The 26,799-nt window shown below is 34.7% G+C and overlaps 1 protein-coding gene across 3 annotated transcripts in view; it reads right to left on the bottom strand.

Moving 5' to 3' along the window:
- Nucleotides 1-25,169: 25,169 nt before the first annotated feature.
- Nucleotides 25,170-26,799, bottom strand: part of Neurl4 (neuralized E3 ubiquitin protein ligase 4) — a 646,806-nt gene continuing 645,176 nt past the window's right edge. For all 3 annotated transcript variants that reach the window (XM_090397278.1, XM_090397280.1, XM_090397281.1), the window contains one exon: nucleotides 25,170-25,603. In XM_090397278.1, the coding sequence (XP_090253404.1) occupies nucleotides 25,393-25,603 (211 nt within the window). In that variant the 3' untranslated portion in view covers nucleotides 25,170-25,392. The remainder of the gene's footprint in view (nucleotides 25,604-26,799) is intronic.

Genomic DNA, 26,799 nt, shown 5'->3' with positions numbered 1-26,799 from the left:
CAAGAACCAATCTTCAAGCATAGCAAGTGTGACCAAGCCCTTAAATTTGACTTCCAAATAACAGGAAGAGCTGCTTTAATAATGCAGTGAAGTGCTGGTTTGTTTACATGTGTGAAAGAAATTAGTTCCCGAATTATTAATTATTCTTATGGGGGAGCCTGTTTGTAAGTACGGAATGGCATAAGTCGGGTCGTCTGTAACCTGGGGACCACCTGTGTGTGTGTGTGTGTGTGTGTTATAACTTCTATTCACTCGGCTTGTAGACATTTTAAAAAATAATTATACTGACTAGGAACACCGAGAAGGTATGATAAAAACTTTAATAAAACACGACTAATTTCGTCGGAATGCCAACTTCTTCAGGTGTGTAAATAATTACAAAAAACTGGAAAAAATAACAAGTTAAAAAAACAAACATAGACTTCTCATATAAAACAAATTGGAAATAGCAACCGTCAAATTGGAACTGGTGTCCTCGTGGCAGGTCTAGCATGAGGCATAAGTGAGTGGCCACTGACTCGAGAGCACCAGAACTGAATCGCTCTGCTGTGAGAGTCAGGTAAGCTATAGCTTAAATTATTGTTCATGTGTGATGGGTTCAGAACTATTTCTTTTGATTCTAAGATATGTCTCTCTAGTTCATCACCGCATTTATGGATAGTGGTCGTAAGATTCCAGTCTATCTGGTGTTGGCGCTCTTCTAAATTGGAGTTAGCAGAGAAAAGAAGTTATAATATCTATCTACCTTCTGATGAGGTTACTCTATTTACGCATTAAGGAATATCAAAAGATTGGACTTGTCATAAACAGGTTAGTCTTTTTGAAAAGATGCAAGTCCCACTCTATCATCCCAAAGTTCTTAAATTTTAAGGAATCTATTCGCACAAAATGTGCACATAATATTTATCTTAAAGCAAAACTGGATCTGTTAAATGAAAGGATCGCAGACATGCATTAGAAAATAGCCTGAGTTCTTCTTTAGACAATAGTTTTTGGAATGAGGTTAAAAACATCAGCTCTCACCGTGCTTCTAGATCCAAGACACCAATAAATTAACTCTCATTAGGAAATTTAATTGCCTCAAACAGGAACAAACTCATCAATCTCCTATTGGTTTACAAGACCTAAAAAATGTTGTCATAAACAAATCCTCACATACCCTTTCTTCAGCAGAAATTAGTGTACTGTCTAAAGTTTGTCCTGTCCCCCCACCGCCATTCCTAAGGAACTCTTTATAACCAAAGCAAAAAGGGTGCCTCACATCTACCAAAACAAACAGCAAACCTACTCAGAATGGAAGCTATTTTTACAATAAACAACAGTCATCGACCTGCAGATAATTTATTCTGTGCTGAAAGAAAAGCTATCCATCATCTTCGTAATAACAACGAAATCATTATTCTACCAGTGGATAAAGGTAATGCAACTGTAGTCCTAGACAGATCTGATTACCATACCAAGATCAACGATTTATTAATATCTGATACTTACTCTCTCTTACAACGTGACCCTACGAGAGAATTTCATAACCGAACCAACAACCTTCTCAAATCTACTTCAGAACTTCCTAGACACACCAGGCTATCTCTCCGCTCTCTTCATCCCCTAATTCCACGTTTGTACAGCCTCCCGAAGATTCACAAGGCAGACACTCCTTTAAGACCGATTGTTGAAGGCATTGACTCACCCACTTACAACCTGTCCAAATACCTTGCCTCTTCCTTAAAACATCTCATTGGTAATTCCTCCTCATATATCAAAAACTCTGAAGATTTCACATCTAAGATAAAAAATTTAAACCTCAAGGATTCTGATGGTTAGTTTTGATATTATCTCTCTCTTTACAAATGTGCCCACAGAAGAAGTTCTCAATCTACTGAAAAACAGTTTTCAAAAAAAACTTTTTGCCCTATTAATGCATTGCATAAACTCCGGCTATTTCTCATTTGTAAGAAAAATATATAAACAAACCAGCGGCCTAGCTATGGGCAGCCCATTGTCTCTGGTGTCAGCCAATATATTTCTAGAAGACTTTAAAGAAAGAGCTATTTCAAGCACAACATTAAAACCCAAACTGTGGCTACGATACATGGATGATATCTTCCTCATCTGGGAATATGGTCTAGAGGCATTACAAACCTTCCTAGATCATTTGAATAATCGCCACCAGAACATCAAATTCACCTTTTTGGATTTAAAGATCACTAGGTTGCCTGATTATCTCAAATTTTCAATTTTTTGTAAAACTACTCACACAGACAGATACTTACACCTCCTCTTATCATTTCCCTCTGCAGAAACTTGGTATTATTTCCACTCTGGCCCATCGGGCAAGATCTCTTATTTCAGAAGAAGATCTTCAAATAGAACTTAACCACCTCAAAAGCACATTCTTAAACAATGGCTATTCATCTTGAAGCATAACTAAACGTCTATATCCACGTCTTCAACCTCAGCAAGAAGATAACTCCAATCCTATTACACATTCAATTGCCGTTTGTAAGCTCTCTATCACCAAAACTGGCAAAAATTATGAAGAAATTTAACATTAAAACTTACTTCACCACCCTGCCAAAACTTCGTTCTTTCCTGAGTCAACCCAGACAAAAACACAACCAACTTCAGTTTCCAGGAGTTTACAAAATCATCTACAGCTGCAGTAAACCTTATTATGGACAAACCGATAAGTCTGTCTCATGTCCTGAGGAGCATCAACGTGACATCTCTTACAAGAGACCCCATGCAAGCGCCCTCTCCAGTCATGTTCTTTTCTCCGCTAACTCCAATCTAGAAGAGCACCAACACCAGATAGACTGGAATCTTACGACCACTATCCATAATTGCGGTGATGAACTAGAGAGACGTATCTTAGAATCAAAAGAAATAGTTCTGGACCCATCACACATGAACAATAATTTAAGCTACAGCTTACCTGACTCTCACAGCGCAGCGAATCAGTTCTGGCACTCTCGAGTCAGTGGCCACTCACTTATGCCTCATGCTAGATCTGCCACGAGGACACCAGTTCAAATTTGACTGTTGCTATTCCCAATTTGTTTCATAAGAGAAGTCCATGTTTTTTTAACTTATTTTTTCCAGTTTTTTTTAATTATTTACACACCTGAAGAAGTTGGCATTCCGACGAAATTAGTCGTGTTTTATTAAAGTTTTTATCATACCTTCTCAGTGTTCCTAGTCAGTATAATTATTTAAAAAATATATATATATATATTTATTTATTTTTTTTTTTTTTTTTCCACTTGTCATTTTATTTCTTCAATAGTCTCCATAAGAAAGTGGTATACATGAGTTTGGAACAAAAAATATCCAAAACTTACCATTATTATTTTCATATATAATTTTATATGCAGTACAACTGGATAATCCTTAATCTAGCTTCATTATTACATTAGGATACCTAATGTAATACCTTTTAGGCACTCTTTATTAAGGATAATATTTATTATTTAATAGAGATCATGTTTAGATATCAGCACTATGCAAATAAATTGTTCAAGATTATTTTCATGTAATTTTGAACAAAATTTCCTTCTTCAAGAATAACAAATAAGTGACTGACACACAAGACTTAATTTTATTCTTAACTCAGTTATATTTTTGTTTAGAAAAAATATATTTATGTATATTTTAATCGTGTATATTATCTTACTATTTTGTATCACCCTACAAGAGATATTTTCTAGAAATTAAAGCAATTGAACATAATATCTTCTGTTTAAAGAAAAAGAGAGAGAGAGAGAATATTTATGTGATGAAGTACTAATTGAGTTCATAGTTTAGTAATTTTTTAAATATTTTCAGTTTTATGCCTTATTATCTTAGAAATTTTATAATTAACTGAATCTCAGAAGAAATTTAACACTACTGAAATAGGTGCATGAGAGTAATGCATAATTCATCTTCTGATTACCAACCAAATGTTGCTCTTGTCTCAATACATAATTAGCTACTTTTTATGGATAATGTCTGCTTTTTTTTTTTTTAATTCTTCTTCTAATTATTATTATCAACACCTGACCTCCATGGAGTCAGAGACTCATCGTGAGAGGTACTCACTATTGCATACAATGCTCATCCAACTGCATCTTAAACTGATTCAATGTGTCCACATCCACAACACACTCGGGCAATGCATTCCACTCATCAACCACCCTCCATACAAAGAACCTGCTTCTCACTCCTTTGCTCACACCCTCCTTATACAGTTTCCAGCAATGGCCTCTTGTTCTACTTCCCTCTCCAATTCTATGAAAACTCTCTTCCATGTCTACCTGATAACAACTCCTGATCAGTTTATATGTCTCAATCATATCCCCCCCCCCTTCCTCCTATTCACAAGGCTCTGCAACTTACATTCCCTCAATCTGTCCGCTTACTCCACATTCCAAAGACCTGACTACCTTTATGAATCTTCTCTATACCCTTTCCAACATATCCTCGTCACCATGAAAACCCAGCAACCAAATCTGTGCACAATAATCTATGAGGCCTGATCAAGGCCTTATACAATGGAATCATAACCTTTCTATTTCTGCATGTCAGGGTTCTCTGCATCATTGCCATTATTCGATGTGATATCTTCACAACTTGTGCAATGTGGCCCCTGAATTTCAGGTCCTTGTCCACCATCACACCTAGATCTCTCATCTCCTCTACTTCTGATAAAGTTTCCCCACCAAGTGTATACTTGGCATCCCATCGTTGCTTACCAAATTTCAAAACCTTACACTTGGCAACATTGAACTGACAGTTCCACTTACCTGCCCATTCATGCAATCTATTCAAGTCCTTTTGTAAGGCATTAACATCAGCTTGACTGTGCATTGCTCTCCCTAGTTTTGCATTATCTGCAAACAGCTGGATATCACTAGTTAATTCCAACCCAATATCATTAACATACAAATTGAACAACAATGACCCCTGTAGCACACCACTGGTGACCTTTCTCTTTCGAGATACTGCATCCCCGTATACAACTTTCTGATACCTATCTGATAGCCAGTCACTGATCGAACACAGGTCTGTTATCCCATCTCTTTCAATCTAATTAAGAACTTGTCATGTGGCAGTCTATCAAAAGCCTTTACAAAATCCAAGTACACCACTGTATATGCATCTCCTCTATCCAAGGTATTTGTCACCTTGTTATAGTACATAAGTAAGTTAGTGAAACATATCCCTTAACAGATCCATGCTGATAACCACAGAGAATACTGCTGTTATCAACCCATTTCTGTATCCTACTTTTCACCATCCAGGACCTTCATCACAACTCCAGATATACAGACCAGCCTATAATTTGAAGTTACAGCCTTATCACTGCCTTTATAGTGGAACAATTTTACCCTCCTTCCACTCCCTTGGAACCTGTGCCGTTGCTCATTAAACAGGCATGCAAATGCTACTGCCAGTTCCCTGGAACATTCCTTTAAGATGCGTTGTGATATGTCATGAAATCCTATCGCCTTATTAACATCAAGGTTATTTATTTCCTCAAATACCTCCTGCTCACTCACAATTAAGCTATCCTCTCCTCTGTCATCTACACTTAAGTTCCTCATGATTCCACCCTGATCAGGATGAAACACACTTATAAATTGATCACTGAAACCTCAGCAAATTCTGAAAATTATTGAAAAAGCTTAGCAATGCAGAATGGAATACCGTAAAAGGGGATCACTGATGATAAAGGAAACATGAAAAATGAGGATAAAGATATTTTATATGTCTGGAGTAATTACTTTGCAACAGTGCTTAATGAAACAAGCAGTGACAGCACAGTGGTACTGCTAAAAGGTTATATTCTCAGCCAACCAAGCCAACAGGTGCTTATTTCTTGTTTATTTACCAGTTAGAGGGAGAGAAATAAAAGATATTTATACTCCCCCAAATGATATTTTTAAACGTATAATCAGGAATATATTTCTTGTTTATTTACCAGTTAGAGGGAGAGAAATAAAAGATACTTATACTCCCCCAAATGATATTTTTAAACGTATAATCAGGAATATTTATATTCCTGATTTGGTCTTTCTAGGTTTGTAAAATGTTCCCGGCCATCTTCCTTTGGAAAATCTGAAGTGTATTCTCTTATTTTTCTTTGGTGATAGTGTTTGCTATGAGATTAGGATGGGTAGCTATAATTTCTCTTTTTATTTTCATTGGGTAACTACAGTTAACTCTCTATAACAAAAAGTATTACATCATTACCTCATGATATTCATACTTGTCATAATTCCAATCGAAACTATTCGTTTGGTTGCTGTGGATTAATTGTTGTGAGAATTTGATCTATTCCTAGTTCGAAATGGTTTCAGGGATATTCTTTTAATAATTTTTTTCTTTAAGCCAGTGATATGATTCAGAGAAATCATCATTATATAGTAGTAAATGGGAAAACTTGCTGTGAGCTTGTCACGCAGTTAACAGAATAAAGGTGTTAAGTGGAACTGGGTCAGTTTGAGAGTAACAGAAAGTAATTTAAAATTGATTAAACACAGGTGTTTTACATCAGAGATGCTTGTTTTGGGGGGTTTTAAGAAACTATATACAAAATTAATGCAATGTAAAATTCTGAAAGGGACTAAAATTATACATGTGACTTTGATAACAGAAAATATTAAAACTAACATTCTCATTAAAAAAAAAAAAATTGAATTAAATTAAGATAGTGTTGGGTCTTAAGGGAACGCAATCTGCAAAACCGGATAGGAGGCGGAAGAAATAATAAGATTCATATATAAGTTGGTGAGAGATTTGTTCCAGATTAATGCAGAAAGGATTATTTTTTTTCTAAGAGCAGAGAAAGAGAGATAGAAATAGATAAGGGCAGAACAAAAGGCCATGCTTCCTAGAAGTTGTTGTGTAAAGAAGAATGTGAGCAAGGAATAAGGAGTTGATTTTGATGGAAATTTTGTGTGGAATGTTAGAAGATTTTTCTAACATTCCTGGAAAATGTAAGAGCAAAATTCAAATATTAAATTGCTTGCTTAAGGGTATTTTAGTTTGCATTGCAGTCACAGTGCATGGGATTCTCATTTTCATTGCTTATACAGCATGTTGATTGTTTTTATTTATTTATTTATTTTATCTTATTTTTTTTATTTATTTATTATTTTTTGCATGTTGTTGAACCAAAAGTTTAAATAAGATTAAATTTAAGCGTATTCAACAACTTTACTATTGAAAATAGTTTGGCGCTGTGAAGACTATTATTAAATGTTCCAGTTATCAGTGAAAGAAGCAAGCAAATTCAACCCAGCCAGCTAAAACAAATGTCCAGTGTTGTAAAGATTATCAGAAGAAAAGAAGGCTTTATTGGTACCATTGGATAGGAATAATAATAATATTGATTGTGAAGATAATATTTATGAGAATCCAATGGTGTCTTTATCTAATTTAAATGATACTTCTAAAAATCCATCTACATCATCAGCTTTGAATAATTCAACTGTCAAAAATCATCAGAATTAGTTGATAAATGTCCACATATTCAGCTACCCATTGCATTGATTATGACAAAAGATATTGTGCTAAAGTTATGAAGAGTTCATCAATAGTTTTCATCTCAATGAGTTTGGAGCTGTATGTTATTGTGAAATTGTGCTAATGTTCACCTTTTTTTTTTATTGTCTTTCCTGTTTATTTATGGATAATTTATGATATAAATAATTCACTCTTAATTATGGCAATAAATGAAAGGAAATGCAAACTACACTTTTTAGTTTTGTGAAATGTGCAAAACTGAAGGTGAAAGTAAGTCCAGAAAGCATTAAAAACACTGGAGAAAAGAGTTCTGTTGGTGACATCGACTAAAAACAGTCAAGACGTGTGCTTTCCAAGACAAATAGCTCAAGGAATTCAAGTGATTGTGCTGTGAAGATAATGTGTAATATAAAAAATATCCTAGGCAAGGCCTAGTTTACTACAAGATTTTTTGAGGCTCTTTCAAAGTGAAACATTCAAGGTTCATGAGGCATTCAGTTCTCTCTCTCTTACACACACACATATATACAATGGTTTGACATAGATTTTGTCAGAGGTCACTCAGGAAATAATTTCTAGCTGAAGAAAGATGGATTCTAAATTTTTGAACACCTAAAGTGCCTTTTTAATACAACCTATTAAAAGCTAAATTTAATAAACTGATTTACTGACTTCAAAGGCCAGTAATCAAATTATTGACCTAATTTAAATTTGGATGGTTTAAACAATACCAAAATGACATGAAATATAAAAAATTTGTCAATGATATTCTAGTTTCTGCTTCCAGAAGCTTATACAGATGCAAGAAACTCACCCATTTATATGAAATGCATACATAAAAATCAGAAGAGGCAAGTTGTTTACACACACACACCTTTTACCAGAATTCATACTATGTATGAGTAGATTTAAGTGGTATTTCTGGAGCCCTTTATGTGTGTATATATATATATTATTTTATTTATTTATTATTATTTTTTGGAAACAAATTGTTTAGTTTACGTTTACCCTTAAGTGAATTCTTAGCTAAATAAGTATACCATTATGCTATCGATCTGGTCTTAATTAAGCTATATGCTGGTGCACCATTGCAGAGTCTTATGTCCATATATAATGTCTAGTTTAAGTATAATCACTCTGCTCATCATCTAATTATACTAAATTTATATGGTGTATACTAATACACCATATTAGGTTTACCCTTAAGTGAATTCTTAGCTAAATAAGTATACCATTATGATATCGTTCTGGTCTTAATTAAGCTATATGCTGGTGCACCATTGCAGTGTCTTATGTCCATATATAATGTCTAGTTTAAGTATAATCACTCTGCTCATCATCTAAATATACTAAATTTATATGGTGTATACTAATACACCATATTAGGTTAGAGAGTAACTAAGTATATTTCAGCAGAGTAGGATTAAAATGTTATTTTCACGTTAAAGGTGTGAAAAATGCTTGGTGCGAAAAATTAGGATTTCCATCATATTTTGTTAATAGATTAACTTAGAGAAGTTATGTGATTTTAGAAAGCCTTTGAGCTAAGTTGGTTATTACAATGCTCTTTAGTTGGAAAGATCAATGTTCAGATTCCATTCGAGATGCAAAGAACTTTTTAAGGTGATGGTAACTGGTATCATACAAAGGTAACAGAGTTTTCATCGTGTAAAACATACAGATCAGTCTGAGAATGCACATAAATGACAAATCTGTTTATATTGTTAGTTAGATTTTTCTGAGAATGCACACAAATGACAAACCTAATTACAGATAGATGTTCCTATTAAGGCATTAATTTGGTTTATGTAATATCAAGTTACTTGGCCATGACAGACTATTCAGCCTAACATATTAAGAGGAAGGTAATTTTATGATATTAGCTTCTCCTTCTAAAAAGAATCTCTATACACTGACATGGTTAATATATTTGGAACTTTGTATACCATATATCCACCCATCTTTCCTTTTGTGTTAGCCTCAATGACCTGTCATGGCCAAATAACTTGGCTTCTTACCAAACTGTTTACTGTTATGATAGGGCAGTTAATCTTATCTGCACTCTATGTCCGTAAATTGCATGTTCTCCAGGTTAGTTTATAGGGTGAAAACCTGCATTTTTGGAAAACCTTCCACCTTTGTATGAGACAAGTTAACTCACTTTCAGTTGAGAAAGCCCTATCAAGGTTCTTCACATCCTAGACAGGATTCAAACCCAGGTCTTTCCAACTGAAGGGTATCATTGATACCAACTGAGCTATGGAAGCTCTATGTATTGTATAGAGAATTTATACTTAATTTTAATAATAGCTGCCTTATATGGTTTCAAAATAATAATAATTTTTTTTCTGATATCTTAATCCAATTTTGATGTACTCTGGTCAGCTGTGCCCAGATGCTACTTTTCAGACTCTTGCCAATTTTAAAGCTATTTTCATGGTTTGCTCATTTAATAAAGCTTTAAGAAATGGGATATAATACTATAGACAACTCCATTCCGGCTGAGGATCAATGTTTTGAGTTCCTCTGTTTCTGTTATATTGGTTTATGAACAGGTATTTTAATTTTCACAAAATCTTAAGTGAAAGAGGCACATAATTCTTTTTTTGTTTCAATTTTTCTGCTATCATCAACAATATTCCCCCCCACTGTGTTTGTCTGTCCTAGCTGAAAGGTCTCACTAATGCCAATTAATTTTGGCCAAGTAGAACTAATGAATGGGAAAAAAAAAAAAAAAAACCTAACCCATTCCTTGTAATTTAAAAAATCAAATCAAAATTAACTAACACCTTTTTATTCCCTTTCCTTGCAATTCATGCACGTGAATTGCAATATCCTGTTTGCATCTAGTAATGACTGTCTCATTCAAATTCAAAACCTGAGAAAGTACATTTAGCATTCTTTGATCATTCTTATTCTCACACATACTTTCCTGAAGGATGCTGGATGCACTCTCTCTTGCATCTCCTCTTTAATAGATCTAGTTCTACTTCATTCTTTAATGGAACAGTTTCTCTAGCTGGTATCAGTAGTATTCCATGATACTTGTACATTTATATAGATAGTATTATGGAATTTTTATTATATGAAATAGCTATCATGACACGTATTCACAATTACTTGCTTTTTTTATTCTGATTGTTATTTAAAATATTCTCTGAATTATTGTATTTCATGATAGATTTAAAATTACAGAAGATTCAAAATGCATTACTGATGTTTTTAAAGACTTTTTTTTTTTTAGCATTCCCGCAAAAAATCACTTTCTGGAATATTGATGAAATAAAATGCAATTTAACACTCACTGTAATAAACTTGCAAGAAAATAATTTTTGCAATATTTTGCAATAATGGTTTTTGCTATAGAATTGATTGTAATCAGGTTAAGTACATGCATGCATGTTTATTGCACTTAGCTATACACTGTAGTCAGTGGACAACAAACTATAAAATTTGTATGGTTTCCTGCCTGTACAGGAAACCATACATAAAATAGATGGACCAATCTGTCCTATATATGGAATTTGATCACTCAATGTGAGACCACTATTATCCTTATTAGAGACCTGAAGTGGCTTGGAAAAGTTCTGTGGTACCACGTGCAACAGGTTTATAGTCTTTTTGTATTTTTGAAAAAATCTCCAGAAATTAAGGATGAATAGGAAATGATATAGATATAATATAATAGATCAAAGAAAATTGGAAGATATGCCCTGTTAGCACACATCTCCATATTTGGTACAAGTAATGAGCTAATAATCACTATTGTCATGTCGATAATTACAAGAAAGAATTTTCAAATAGTGGGAGCAGTGATGAAAAAAGCATGGATCTTAACAAGAACCATCGCATGAAATTACATGATGAAAAAAACATGTTTGAAAGTTATTAATTTTAATTATTTAATGGTATTAACTCGCAGCATCACAAAAACAAAATAAATATGATACCAAGCTCTTAAGATGTTAAACTGCTGATATTTTACTGAGTTTTAAAACAGCATTCAGAGCACAAATAAACAAACAAAAAAAAAAAAAAGCCATCATACAAGGCATTAACAATCAAGTGATCGTAGAAACAATTCAAAATCATAAAAGACCAGTGAACTAATATCCTGTTATGGATGGATTTAAAGTAATTGTTAAAGTGAAGATGGTCTTAAAATGATCGTATTTTTTGTAAATTAATATAGTTATACTTTTTGAGAGGCTTAGGGAGCACTTCAATGCTCATATTGATGATAAAAGTCTCATGCTGTAACAGTCTCTGTATGGTATTGAGTTTTTTTTTTAAATGTTCAGTACTTGCTTGTGGGGAGGGGAGGGACAACAAATTATTATTATTATTGATGTTTTAAGGATACTTGTGACATAAAAACAAGAAAGATATTTAATTAACCAAATATTTCGGTCTGGAAATAGCAGACCATTTTCAGTGGCACTGCAAGAACAGTTTTAAAAAAAAATACAAGGTGGAATACTAACAATAGATCATTTAAAAATAGAACAATTTAAAAATCTGGATTGGCTCAGCATGGGATTGAAACTAACCACAGCATCCTTTGGTCAAAAACTCGCCTCTTACATAGATCCCGTTATAAATTTGAACGTTTATTCAAAGAAAGCGTAGAGGCCTTACTCCATCTGCCTAACCTGAATCGGAATGACTGTATATCTATATCAAAAATCTGGGAAAGTCTAATCAGGATAACTCATTAATTCATATTAATTGAATGTTATTTAATATTATTAATTAATATCTTTATTTCAATCATGTCTCTGCTTAAAAATATTCCCTTTAATACTTAGTGATATAACATCACGCGGCTTGTTCTATTTTTAAACGATCTATTGTTAGTATTCCACCTTGTATTTTTTTTTTTTAAACTGTTCTTGTAGTGCCACTGAAGATGGTCTGCTATTTCCAGACCGAAATATTTGGTTAATTAAATCTTTCTTGTGTTTACGTGCTTATATTATTCTATTATTATTATTATTATGGGCAACTCCAAGGAGTCCTAAAACTCATCGAGGGAGGCCCTAAACATCATGTCAAGAACTATTCAGCATTTGCACAGTATCTATCATACTTTGCTTTGAACTCATTCACAGTCACGGCATCCACAACAGACTAGCAGCTTATTCCATTCATTCACCACTCTCCAAGTAAAAAACCTAGTTCTAACACCCTTGTAACTACACTCTTGCTCAGTTTCCATGGATGTCCCCTAGTCTCCCACCACCAGACCTGCTCTGAAAAATTTCCTCTGAATTAATCTTATAAAAATCCCTCAGTAATTTGAATGCCTGAATCATATCACCCCTTTTCTGCCATTCAACCAATTTCTGTAACCCACAAATCTTCAACCTGTTCTTGTAAGGTTCATTCCATAGACCGGCTACCATCTTGGTCACTTGCCTTCTGGATCCTCTCTACCTCCTCCCCATCAAGAAGAAACCCTGCTGCCCAGATCTGGGTACAGTAGTCAAGATGGGGTCTTATCAAGGCTCGATAAAGAGGAACAGTAACCTGCTTGTCAATCAGGTGATCTGATTTAGCCACTTTTGCTATGTGCTCTCTAAACTTCAACTCCCTATCCACCAACACTCCCAAATCTTTGGCTTCATAAATTTCCTGGAGTACAGTTCCACCAATGTGGTATACTGCTGATAATCTTTTCACCCCAAAATGCATAACCTTAAACTGACACCCATTCTCCTTAGCCCAGTCTGCCATTCTATCGAAATCATCCTGCAAAATTTTGACATGTGTATTCACCATTGTTATATGCAACTTGGCATCATTGGCAAACAACCGAACAGTTCCTATCAGATACTTTTCTACCTCATTAATCTACAAATTAAATATTAGTAGCCCAAGAACAGAGCCCTGTGGCATTCCACTAGTTATACAGATCTTTTTCTGGACTCTATTCCTGAGTAAACTACTCTCTGATATCTCTCCATCAACCATCCTCCTATCCATGTCACCAACCTTATATCTATCCCCATGTGCTTCAGTTTACTGATTAGAATTCCATGTGGTATCCTGTCAAAGGCCTTTGCAAAGTCCAGTAGAATCACTGTAAACCCATTACCTTTATCCAATTCAGCCGTCACTGTATTATAAAACATGAGCAAGTTACTGAGGCATGATCTACCCTTCACAAAACCATGCTGTCCCCCATACAGTATCCCATTTCCATCTATCCATTCCTGTATTTTGCTCTTGACCAACTTCTCCAATACCTTCACGATGACTCCTGATATGCTGATCGGTCGGTAATTTGCAATAGCAGTCTTAGAGCCTCCTTTATGCAATGGAACTATTTCCCTCTCTTTCCACCCTCTCGGGATTAACCCAGAGCTGAGACTTAAATTAAACAATATGGTCCAGGGCACTGACAATTCCATTGCAGCTTCATGTGAGACTCGAGCTGGTATACTATCCAATCTCACAAATCATCTTGTACTTTGCCATCTGTCAGACATGTCATGAATCATTACATGCCTTTCTAGAGAAACCAAGATTATGTTAGAAAGGAGATGACTTTTTTGCTTTCTAGTTTTATTCTATAATGTTTTTTTATAAAATATTATATTTTTAAATTTCTAAAAGGGTAGCGTATATTGGTATATGAAGACTGAATTGTCTTCATACATGCATGACTATAAATAGTCATGCATGTATGAAGATACATGCATGACCAACATACTGAGATCATTCGTTTTATCTACTATCTATCTTTAAATATATATATATTTAATATATTTAAAAAAGATATTTAATGACTAACAAACTGAGAATAAGTTAGAAAACTTTAATGATACAACTAGTTTCGGCTTATTATGGCCTTCATCAGGTATCTTTGTAGGTAGAAGAAACAATAATAAAAGACTGGAGATATTAAGAAAACTGAGAAGCACAGGTTAATTGTATTAGATAATTAAAAATATATATTTAATATATATATATACACACACACACACACACACACACCTTATAAATGACTTTCTCAGTGCAGATGAATTGATTCTTTTGTAATCAACAAGTTACCTGTTTTTGTTGTTTTGTTTTTTCTGGGATGATGGAGAGATTTATCACGGCGATAGTGACTAAAAATGAATGTTTTCATATACTTGTAGAAGTCTAAAAAAAGATAATTAGGGTTGTTTTCAATATTGGTAGTAAATTTGATGAGGTGCACCAATCCACAATAATCCTAGGTGATACGAGTTCTTTACTTATTGTCAAAACAATTAGTCATGCCTCAAAAATTATGTTGGACATATTGATTCCTACATAAAAAATATGTAACATCAGGCTCAAAAGTTTTCAGTGTTAGAAATTTTACCTTTTAAATCTAGAAGATTTAAAAGGTAAAATTTGTTAAGCTGGATGCTGAACTATAGATATTGTCTTTAAATAAAGACAATACCTATATTAATAAAGATGAATGTCTTTCTTAAAATAGAAAGGTCAGATGTATAACCAATAGAAATACTGGTCTAACATTAATTATTTCTCTTGTGCAAATCTGTCTGGGGACAAATTTGAACAATCATCCCTGTCTCAGGCAGTCTTAAACCTTTTATTTGGTGGAGATACATTGATGATATTTCATCATTTGAGCACAAGGTTAATAAGAATACATAATTTCTCCCTCTTCCATGGCACTAGCCATCAAAAGATCACATATATATTTAACAGAGCAGCAATAAATTATCTTTTATTTAAATGCTATGATTAACAAAAAAAATCAGGCAGTGATCAATTATCAGTTTGCAGAGCATTATACATTTCTAGAGATGATAAAATGAGAGAACTTGACTTTTTATATAATCAATTTGTAATGGTTATCTTAAGAAAAACCATGTATAAGTTTTCCTATGCAGAAAAGCTAACACATTTAAATATTAACACTAGATATGAAGATTTTATTTCAGTACAATACCTTAGTGCTATTTCTAATTACACTGCTTTTCTACTGAAAGAAGTAAATGTGAAAATTTACTTCTTTCAGGAACATACAACCAGCCCAAAAATTGCATACCCTTCTAGGATACCCAGAAGATCCTAATCTTTTCCAAAACATCTAGGTTGACTTGATATTGGCAATCCACAAAGAAAATCATCCCAGTGATGTAACTCAAAAGAGAAGTCTAACTGTTTGACATCAACCAACCATTCCATGGACTAGTCTCCACAGTTATAATACCTTATTTAGAAAAAAACTGCTTGGTATACATCACTTCAGTGAATCAAAGCTTCACTGAAAATCAATGATATGTAGAAATTCATAATCATATTAGATCTGCTGTCCCTCTGATCTCAACTATATCAATAGTTGATATAGCTGATATCAACAAGCAGTACGAGAATATAAAAGAGAGCTGTTAGATATGATGTGGACGGAAGTCATTTATTGCTCCATTATCAATGGTTTATGTGTGTTGCATTTCTATATATATTAATTTTTTCCTTGAATTCATGTCTTAACTTTAAGCTATTAGGTATATGTAGTAAAACATGTCGGAATACAATCTGTATTAATGACAGTAAATTCCACTTATTCTAATTTTAGCTTATTTGTCTTGAAACTATTTACAAAATGGATTTGATAGTTCATCTTGTGAATTAATACAAGAAATCAAAGATCTGAGAATTCTGTTCTTATTGGTATATGCATTGGCCACTTTATTATGACTGTGAAGTAAGTAATCATGCTGGACTGCTTGCTGTGAATTACTGTGCTGAGAACATATCAAATGGAGTGTAATCTAAATGAGACCTTTATGCGATGCCTAACTACCAGATTTTAATCCAATTTCATTTTATATGTATAAAACAATGAACTCACATTTATAGTAAGGTAACAAAAGAAGAAATCCTAGCAGGATTTCAATCCAGTGCTTCTGTCATATCCTAGTTGGTGCTATCATTTACTATCAAAAAAAGTATGACCTGATGGATATCAACTTTCACTTACATTTGTTTTCAGTTCTCATGATTAATTCTTTGGTGTCAGGGGGCTGTAGTATTTCTAAACTGAATGCCACAGGTAAAAATGATTTGTTGCAAAATTCTCTCTGATCACTCTGTAATTCTCTCTCTTCCCCCCCATTAACTTGAAATTCAATAAGTTTTGCTTTAACTTAATACAGAACAAATAATTTCTTGGGCTGTTGTTAATTGCTTGTTAAAATACAATTAACATTCATTGTTTTATGATTATATACAGATTCATGTGTGATTAGAATATTACAGAATTTTCTTCTTGATATAGCCCACCCACTTATTATATTTTAAAAATTTGCAATTGACTGTCTCTTCAACCGAATTCTACTTAAATAAACATGAGGTGGTCTTATAAATTTATATGCTAAAAGTACAAAATTTGTAAATACTTTTTTGCAAATTATAACTATTCCAGTGGTACATAGTATGCCTTAGCTGCTTTGTTAATTGGCACTTAATTTTTTTTTTTTTTTTGATCAGTCTACTTTTCTTTAGTTATAGCTAAAGTTAATTCAAAATCTGTTCATATTCTTTTGACATTTTAAGTTTTCATTACAAGTTGAATTGATTTACAACACTAGAATAATAACAGCCAATTCTGTGGATACATAGCCTTAGTTTCTGTATATTTTTATCATAAATATGGTAATTTATTTTTAAAGTATTATTGTCTGCATTGTTCTCTGATTTCAGTTTAATATTTTAATTAGAATAAGCATAAGCCATGATAGTTAAAATGTTAAATGCTGCTGATTGTAAATACTTTTATTACTTTTCAGTAACATTTAAGGATTTGCTCTGCAGAAATTTAGTGTTTTCTTTGACTCTCCTGTAGTCCTTATATATATAACACTAAGAGATAGATAATGAAAACACTTAATGTGTACATTATTAAAATATGACGGGACCACCAATCATTCATCAAAATTCTTCTAGTTGCAAAATAATATATATATAGATATATATAGTGAATTGTATTTTGTATAGTGAAATGCTATTTTTATTTTTTTTTTTTGCCTGTTTTTATATACACACAAATATTTATATGTATAAATAAATGTATACACATATACAAAATCTGTATTTTTTTTTTTTTAATATGCTCTTTACAAGCACTGTGATGTAAATACTGTTTCACAAGGGTATTAGCAAGTGCCTATAAAATCCTTGTAAGGAATTCTTATTGCTGTATATTGTGAATCACTGTTTTTTGTTTGTTTTTTTGTGTACAATAAATTATGTTTAATTTATTGATAATTGTTGAGTATCAATGTGTAGTTGACATTCATAAGTGAAAAAAAAAATATTTTAAGTCTAAAACATATTTCTCAGTTTACACATTATCAAGTGAAAGAACACCGAAATTGTTTCTTACATAAAGAAAATCCATTGTCACTAATTTTCTGAATATTACAGGCCATCATAGTTGACATTCATAAGTGAAAAAAAAATTCTTTTAAGTCTAAAATATATTTCTCAGTTATATACACATTACCAACCTGTGTGTAGAGGCTTAATGGATTGTATACAGCACTCAGAAAGGATTAAAAACAGAATTTAATTCTTCCTATATTTCGTCTGTCAATGAGACATCTTCAGAGATTACAAAAAAACGAATGTAACATAAAAACAAATAACAAACAATACTAAGCCCAACCACGTGGGTGACACTAAATTTTTAAACCACCCTTAGAGGGCAGTTGTAGGTGGCCTGGAATGTAAAGTGGGACCTCTGGTGATAAGCGTTTCCCAAATCTTAGTGCAACCATATTTGTTAAGATTTGGTTAATTCCTGAGAGCTGCTGCTGATTCTAAGAATAGTTTTTCTCTTTTGAATTTGGTGTGGTGGAGCATGGTGTTTTTTTTCCATGAGATCCTGTGGGTTGTATCCAAGACATGGTCAGCCAGGCCTGACTGACCATAGTCATGGTTGCAGATGTATGATATGTTCCTCCAGGTGGATAGTAGCTGATCTGCCTTCTGTCCAAAATACACCAGTTTATAGGAACAGCATACTTTATAGACTCCAGGCACTGAGAGAGGAGGGAGCTGATCTTTTGTAGAGCAGATAAGGGTAACAAGTTTGCGGTGGGGCTTAAATGCTGTGTGTAGGTTGTACTTTTTTAAAATCTTGGCTATTTTTTCAGATGTGCCATGGATGTAGGGTATGGTGACGGCATTTCTAAACACTTTTTGAAGAGAAGACCGGGAAATGGGGGAGGACCCGATTATTTTTTTTAATGCTGATCGCTGTAGCCATTGGAGAGGAAAGTGTGTTGTGTATGTGGTCAAGCTCAGTTGTAAGGGAGGTTCCACTGGAACAAAGATTGTGGACTCTCTTGGTAAGAGTTTTAATAATGCCATATTGGTGAGCAGGGTGGTGGTGGGAGCGTTTGTGGATGTATCTGCCTGTGTGCGTGGGTTTTCTATATACCGTGAAGGAAAGTGTACTGTTGGGAAGATGTGTAACTAAGGAAGGGTAAGCAATTGTTCTTTTCCTTTTCCATCGTGAGCTGGATTCTTGGATGTAGGCTGTTGAGGTGACTGAGGAAGGCGTCTAATGTGTCTGGGCCATGAGGCCAAATAGAGAACACATCATCTACATATCTTAGCCTGATGGAAGGTTTGAGAGGGGCTGAGTCTATGGTTCGTTTTTCCAAATCTTCCATTTACAAATTGGCAAGGGGGGGGGGACCCATGGCGGTTCTTTCTATCTGCTTATAGATTTTGTTCTTCTAAGAAAAATAACCAGAATAGATGGCAAAGGAAAAGAGATCTAAGATGTCAGAAGGAAAAAGGTTTTTTAAGAGTGTTAAGGTATCATTCTTACTAAATAGCTCAAGGAAATTACAACGCACAATAGAATATACATTAAAATAAATTTTAATACACTTCCAATATTTCGGCAACATCACGTTGCCATTATCACAGGAACTTAAATGCAAGATACGTGCACGCAAGCATAACACACAGTAAATGAGGAATGAAGCAGGAAGCTATTTCTCCTAAAAGTCCTGATGGTGTCCCCTAGCAGGCAATGTTGGTATTCTTGGCCGATTGGGCTGAAGGTCTTCTGATGTAGGTTTCCCAAATTTGGGGCAGTCTCATGCAACCAAATTTGTTTAGGTTTGGATTGAGTCTTAGGGCTGAGGCTGATTCCATGAATAGCCTTTTGTATTTGAATTTACTACGGTGTATTATTGTGGCTTTCTTTTACCGTATTCTATGGCGGGAATCCAGCGCATGGTCTGCAAGACCAGAGTGGCTGTATTGGTGAAACTGGATGTAGTCCTTGTGTTCTGAAATTCTGATATTAGCTATCCTGTCTGTTTGGCCAAAGTAGGACAGCTTACAGCTGCAAGGGACTTGGTATACACCAGGAAAATATTTTGTAGGACAGCCAGCTGGAGTCTAACCAGCGTCTTTGGATATGCACGCAACTGCAAATCTTTCGAGTTATCACATTCCTGTGATAACTCGAACACTGACAACTTTAAAAAATTAATAGCTCAGTGCATCAGTGGATTCTGACTAAACATTGTAATAGAATTAATAACTATAAATCAATAATAGAGCCCACTATATAAACATAAAAAAATTAAGTTGTTTTTGGCCCCACCTGTTTCTATTGTCACCAGCCACCGCTGACTAACACCATGTTCCAACATAAAAATGTGCACAAATTCACATGGAGAGAAGATGCAAGGAATAAGAAAAGTCTCATTGACTATGTTATTGTTGATAATGATGTTTTCTGTCTGGTGTAGGATACTACAGTGTACAGAGGATTTGAAATTTGAAGCGATCACCATTTCTTCTTGAGCAGGATAAAATTGAATTTCATATTGAAAAGAAGAACATGTAAGAAAGTTTTAAAACGAATAAAAGTTGAGCAGCTCTCAGATGTGAAGATACAAACATTATTCAAGAAAAAAAAAACGAAAGAGTTTGAGAACAGGAATCAAACCTTGGAGATTCAGTGGCAAGCTCTGGAGAAAACATTGATTGATTCAGCCAGCAAGGGATGTGGTGAGGTTGTCTGCAAGGATAGAAAAATCAGAACTCTATGGTGGACACAGGAAGTTAAGGAGGCAGTGAAGGAAAAGCAGAAAGCATATCAAAAGTTCCTGGCAAATAAATCAGCTTGTGCTCTTAGAGAAAACTAGCTAAACAAAAGTCAAGGGAAGACTTTGGTAAGAACATAGAAAATAAATATCAAGAAGGTGGTAAGATATTCTGGAGGTTGTTGAAGAAGCTCAGAAATGGGAGGTGCTGTAAAAGGAATTAGAGATGATGAAGGTGATATGAAAACTGGAGAAAAAGATATCCTTGAAGTATGGAGTAATTACTTTGAAAAATTGCTAAATGAAACTAGCAGTGATGACAACACAGTGATAAAAACACTGGCAAGGCATGCAATCAGGAATACACATCCATACTTGAAGTAGAAAAAGCCATGAAAAGTCTGAAATGTGGAAAGGCAGCTGGAGTAGATGATATTCAACCAGAAATGCTCAAGTATGGTGGTATAAAAGTCTTACAGTGGCTGCACTGCATAGTTCAGAGGGACGAATTCCAGATGATCGGAGTAGAGCTCATAGTACCCATATATAAAAAGGGAAATAAAACTGAACGTGAGAATTATAGAGGTATTTCTCTGAGTGTTTCTGGTAAGATTTATGCCAGTATACTTGAGAAATGGTTGAGAAGGATTGTGGAAGAGAAGCTTGGTGAAGAACAAGTGGATTCAGGCCAAATAGAGGCTGTCAGGATCAGATTTTCACTTTGCAACAAACAGTTGAGAAATCATGGGAATATAACAAAGCTCTGTATTTAATTTTTGTAGATCTAGAAAAAACATATGACAAGGTGCCAAGAGAGAAGCTATTCAAAACGCTACAGTTATATGGTGTCAATGGGGCATTATATCAAGCAATACTTGGTCTTTATTTGAGTTGTAAGTCAGCAGTTAGAATTGCAAGATGGTTTAATGCTAAAGCTTGTGTCAGACAAGGATGTACATTATCCCCTCTGTTATCTATATGGATCACATGAAGGAAAGTGGTATTAAATCTGATATCAAAATTGGCGAGGTTTGCTTTATGCGAATGATGTTATACTTCTAAATAAATCCACTACATGTCTGCAAGATTCCTTGACTGAATTGAATAACTGTTATAATAGATATGGTATGAAGGTCAGCAATAACAAGACAAAGACAATAGGCAGAAGCATTGAAAATATCAACTGCATTGTGAATGGAGAACCTATAGAAGAAATAAAACATTTCAGCTACTCAGGCATGATTTTTAGTGAAGATGGTAAATTAAATATAGAAATAGACAACAGAATCAGCAGAGCTGGTATGGCGGGAAGTCAATTGAATAAATTCATATGGAATAAGAGAGAAATTAGTTGGAACACTAAATTAGCTGTATAAAAGACAGTGTTCAAACCACTTTTAACTTATGGATCTGAGAGCTGGGTCAGAAGTAAAACACTTGACCAAAGACTAGAGACCGCAGATATGAGAGTCCTGAGAAAGATTAGAGGCGTGAACAGATGGCATCAATGGCAATATCATATTAAAAATGAGAATATTAGGAAAGAACTTGACATTGTCAGCATCTAGGAATGCGTTAGCAGAGCTAATCTCAGGTAGTATGGCCACTTAAACAGAATGGGAGAGGAAAGATTAGGAAAACAAGCGTTCTCTGCCAAGTTGGGGAAAAAGACCCAGAGGAAGACCACGATACGGTGGATTAATACAATAAAAAGTGCCTTAGAAGATAGAAATATAAGATCTGACATTGTTGGAGCCTTGACAGGTAATAGATGATTTGGAGGAAAATTGTAGATAGGAAGTTAGTGATAATGTAAATTTTTCATGTAGTACTCTCATATCCTGTATACACCCCTTGTGGGTAAATGTCAGGAATTTGATGGAAGTTGTGTAAGAGTGTAGTTAGTAAGGGAGTAAATTTTTGCTTGGAGAGTGGTGAATGACTAGAATGAATTGCTGGAGATGTTAATTAAATTAGTTCTTGTTGAACTGCAGTATGCATTAATTTTGATTTATAAAAATGTACAGTTTCCTCTTTTACATATCAAACTATCTCTTCGTCTAAGTATAATCACTAGCTCTCTTAGTATAGAAGCACTTTTTTTTAATATATATATCTGGTCCACACATGAAAGGCCACATGACTTATAGTGCCATGGGTGGGCAAGAGAAATAGAAGAAAGGTGTCCTCACATTTTGCTTGAACGACCAGTGAGAAAGTTGGCGACCCAGTTGCAGGGAAGGCAGACAATAGGATGGCAATTTGGTGAGTAGGTCCCAGTGCCGAACCTGATCAAATGCCTTTGAAATGTTGAGGACAACCACATGGATTTATCCAAATTTCTCCATGGCTGGAGTCCATAGGTGGGTTGTGAAAGCAAGATCAGCTGTAGATCGTGAGTGACAGAATCCATACCTCTGGTCACTGATTAGTTGGTATGTCTCTAGATGGTTCAAGAATTGGTTGTTGATGACCTTCTCCATAATTTTTGAGAGAACAGAAGTTAGAGAAATTGGATAGTAGCTCGTTGGTTGACTTTAATCACCTTTCTTTGGGATGGGCTGGATGTGGACCTGTTTTCATGTTGTCAGGTAAATGGCAGTTGAATAGGATAGATTGAAGAGAGCTGTACACGATAGGTGTTAGTTCTGGGCCACAATTTTTTAACACAATAGGTGGGATACCATCAGGACCAGATGCCTTGTTCAGGTTTTAAAGGATTCTTCGGATTTCTTTTTGTTGGAAGATATGGGAGTCATTCGTGGAATGGAGGGAACTTTGCCCAGGTCATTAATGCAGGAATGGGAAGAGAAGAGCGATGCAAGTAAGTTGACTATGTCTTTTGGTGAGGAGACTAGTATCATCTGGATGTGCGAGTGGTGGAAACCTGGATAGGCAGAAGATGCACCCAATGGCCTTGGCAAGGGACTAGAAGGAGCGACTGACATTTGAGCAGGACGCAAGTTTGCAGCATTTGGCCCTTTCAAAGTCTAACTTGATTCTTTTACAACTGTAGTGGGCTGCAGTATAGGCAGTTGGAGTTTTGATCTTGAGCCAATTGTGGTATGCAAAGGTTTTTTTTCTTTTACAGCATTGGCACAGGTTTTTGAGAACCAAGCCTTGGATGGTGGCTGAGAATTTGGAGTGGAATAGGGGAGGAAAGCCTTCATTCCTGTGAGGATGATTTCTATCATTTAGTCTGAGCAGGTGTTTGGATCAGAAGAACTGAACCAGCAGTCGGACCATGGGAAGGAAGAATAGAAGTCACGGAGGTCCTCCCAATTGGTACCCTTTGTAGTGTCAAAGGACATGAGACTGTGAACTGGTGGGTGTAGGTTGTTCTGCAGCAAAAGAAACTTGGAAACTTGGACCACAACCATGAGGTTGTGGTCCAAGTTTCCAAGAGGAGAACTGACAACCACAGTATACCTGGAAGGGGAGCTTGTTAGGAAGAAGTGAAGTGTGCTGGAAAATTGGTGAGAGTTGTTTGGTAATCTGGTGGGAAGATTGATGATCTGCGATAGGTCATTGCTGATGGCAAACACCTCAGCATCCCTGCCTGCTTGATCAGTGAAACTGGAGAAGAGGAGTCAATATGAGGTGTGAACATTGAAGTCCTCAAGAAGGATGACCTTACTATTGGGGTACTTAGACTGCAGAAAATCAAGATTTAGAGATAGTTGAAGAGGTCAGAGTGATTGATGGAGTTTGGACAGATAGAGGGAGCATATGAAAAGCACAGGTTGATTTGGTAGAAAAATTTTGAGCCGAAGAAGAAGATCAAATAGTGGAGATTCCAGGATTTGCAGTCTCTGGCATGGTATGTCAGTTCTCACGAATGCACAAGTGCCACCCTTGTGCTGAAAGAGCTGTGTAATTTGGGTAGTTGGGGTTCTGAAAGGAATAGTAGTTTTGCTTTGTATGATGGTGGTGCACATAATTTATATTGTATGAATGTTGGTGAAGTGGATGTGGAATTTATTTATTTTTTTTGGTAAGAATTAGTGTTGGTGGGTTCACTACCATAAATATAATTATTTTCACAGACTCAAGTCCAAAGCAATTTGCTTATAACTGGTTTATACTAGGAAGTTGATTTGTCATCAAAGTTATGGTAAAAAAAAAGGCATCCTTCATTCAACAAATATAAATATACAGTATTCCCTGAATTATCCAACCAGATAACTGAACTGTTGGATAACTGAAAGTACAATTACATGGTGCCATAGCAGAAGGCCTCTTCATTTAAAGTTTGGATAATTGAGAGATCACTGTATATATTCTACCTCAGGGTACCCTCTCTCTGAAAAGTTGTGGATTTGAATCCCACTGTAGTTTGGTTATTTAGGTGGCAGATGAATCAGTACCCAGAAGAGATCATCATATTGCTTACTAGAGGCCTGAAGTGGGCAGAAAAAAGTTCATCGCTTGGTCTTTAGAGTAGGGTTACCTAATTATCTAAAACTCTGGCTTACCCATGGCATTAATGCACCAGTGGTTATCTTACAGGATTCACATAAAAAGTAAATAATTTGTGTTAAAACAAACAGGGTGTTATTATTCTGAAAATCAGTCCATACAGTATTTTATGGCAGCCATTTATTAATTTTTTCTTGATGTTATTAACAATCACTAACGATGTGATTATTAACTGTACACTTCTTTCATCTGTGGCAAATTTTTCCATTAATATTTATAAACAGTGAATTCTTTCACTTATGCTTCTTGAATATTTACAGATTAGGAATAAATAATAAAAACATTTCTATGTACATAATGAACATTTTTGTCACACTCCATTAATTCAGAATCCTTCTAGTCTAATAAGTAAACAATGTAATACTGTAGCTCCTTGTTCTTTGGTATGCCATTTCAAATCATTATTACTGAAGTGGTAATCAAAAGGTTCTCCATCGACTGGACAGTGGGGCTCAACTGTATAAGAACCTGGTCGGACAAACACTTGAAATGCCACCTGGGCCTGAAGCAGCTTCTTTGTTTCTGGATCAGAAAATCTGTAAAAAAATTGTACCATTAAAAAAAAATCTAAAGATAATCAATATAAAATCATTAAAACATTCACTACCAGTATTATCATTTGTCACTATAGGATATCTGTAGTTAAAATTCCACCTGATGTCATCAATCCATGCTCTTCTAGTGGATCAATATATCATCTGCTGACATATAGAAAGAGAAAGATATACTGTTATCAGAAAGGCTTCAAAATAGTAACTAGCAATGAAAGCATTAACAACTATTTCATTAATATAATTTGACGGAAATCATTACAATATTTCTATCTCATCGAAAATACTACTTTAAAAATCTGTCAGCAAGAAGAATTAAAAAAGAATGTGAGCAATCTAAAATTATGCAGATTGCCACAATTACAGTATCATAAAACTCTTAGGGTGCTTGAGTGTCAAATATGGAGAAATGTGAGGAGACCTTCACATAGCATTTCAAGGAATGTGGAGAACTCACCAGAGCTTCTAACATAATGTTCATTCCTTACCTTCTTGTTTTGCACCTCCTTAGTAGGTCTACTTCGATACTGAACAAATTTGGACTGGCAATTAGGATTTAGCCAGACAAACTATATTCTTACTGGCTTAACCAATATAACATGATGGTACAGCATTACAAAATTTTATGCCATCTGAGGGCATCATCTGATTAAACAAGGTCCCCCTCACACACACACACACACACACACACAGCAAAAAGTCAGCTACTGGAACCGATCCCAACTCAACATCAGTAGAGTCAGAGTCAGGATTGGCACCATCAACATAAGAAGCATCGACAGAAAATAAATGTAACTAGCACAAAAAATGTACCATATTAACTTAATATATGTTACAGAAACAAAAAAGACAAAAACAGGTGAGATTTTTCTAAACATCAAATACCAGATGTTATATTCAGGCAATAACAATCAGAGAAAAGAAGGAATAGTTATAGTATTCTACACTAAATATGAGGATAATTTCTTTGGATGACAAGCATTATGAAATAGAATGGTTTGGGCAAATATTAGAATTAGGAACTGGATGGGGAGACTTATTTGTGCCTATGGTCCCACAGAAGGTTTGCCTAAGGAAGAAGTGGAGGAATTTTTTGCAGCATTAGAGAAGGCATCTGATATAAAAAAAAAAAGAAGGAAAAGTTGGTCCTTGTTGGAGATCTAAACAGCAGAGTAGGAAAT

Source organism: Typopeltis vanoorti, chromosome 8, assembly GCF_054136105.1.
Source record: "Typopeltis vanoorti isolate ZY-2024b chromosome 8, IOZ_Tvanoo_1.0, whole genome shotgun sequence".
NCBI lineage: Eukaryota > Metazoa > Arthropoda > Arachnida > Uropygi > Thelyphonidae > Typopeltis > Typopeltis vanoorti.
The sequence above is the reverse complement of the archived record's forward strand: the minus strand, read 5'-3'. Positions and strand labels throughout refer to the sequence as shown.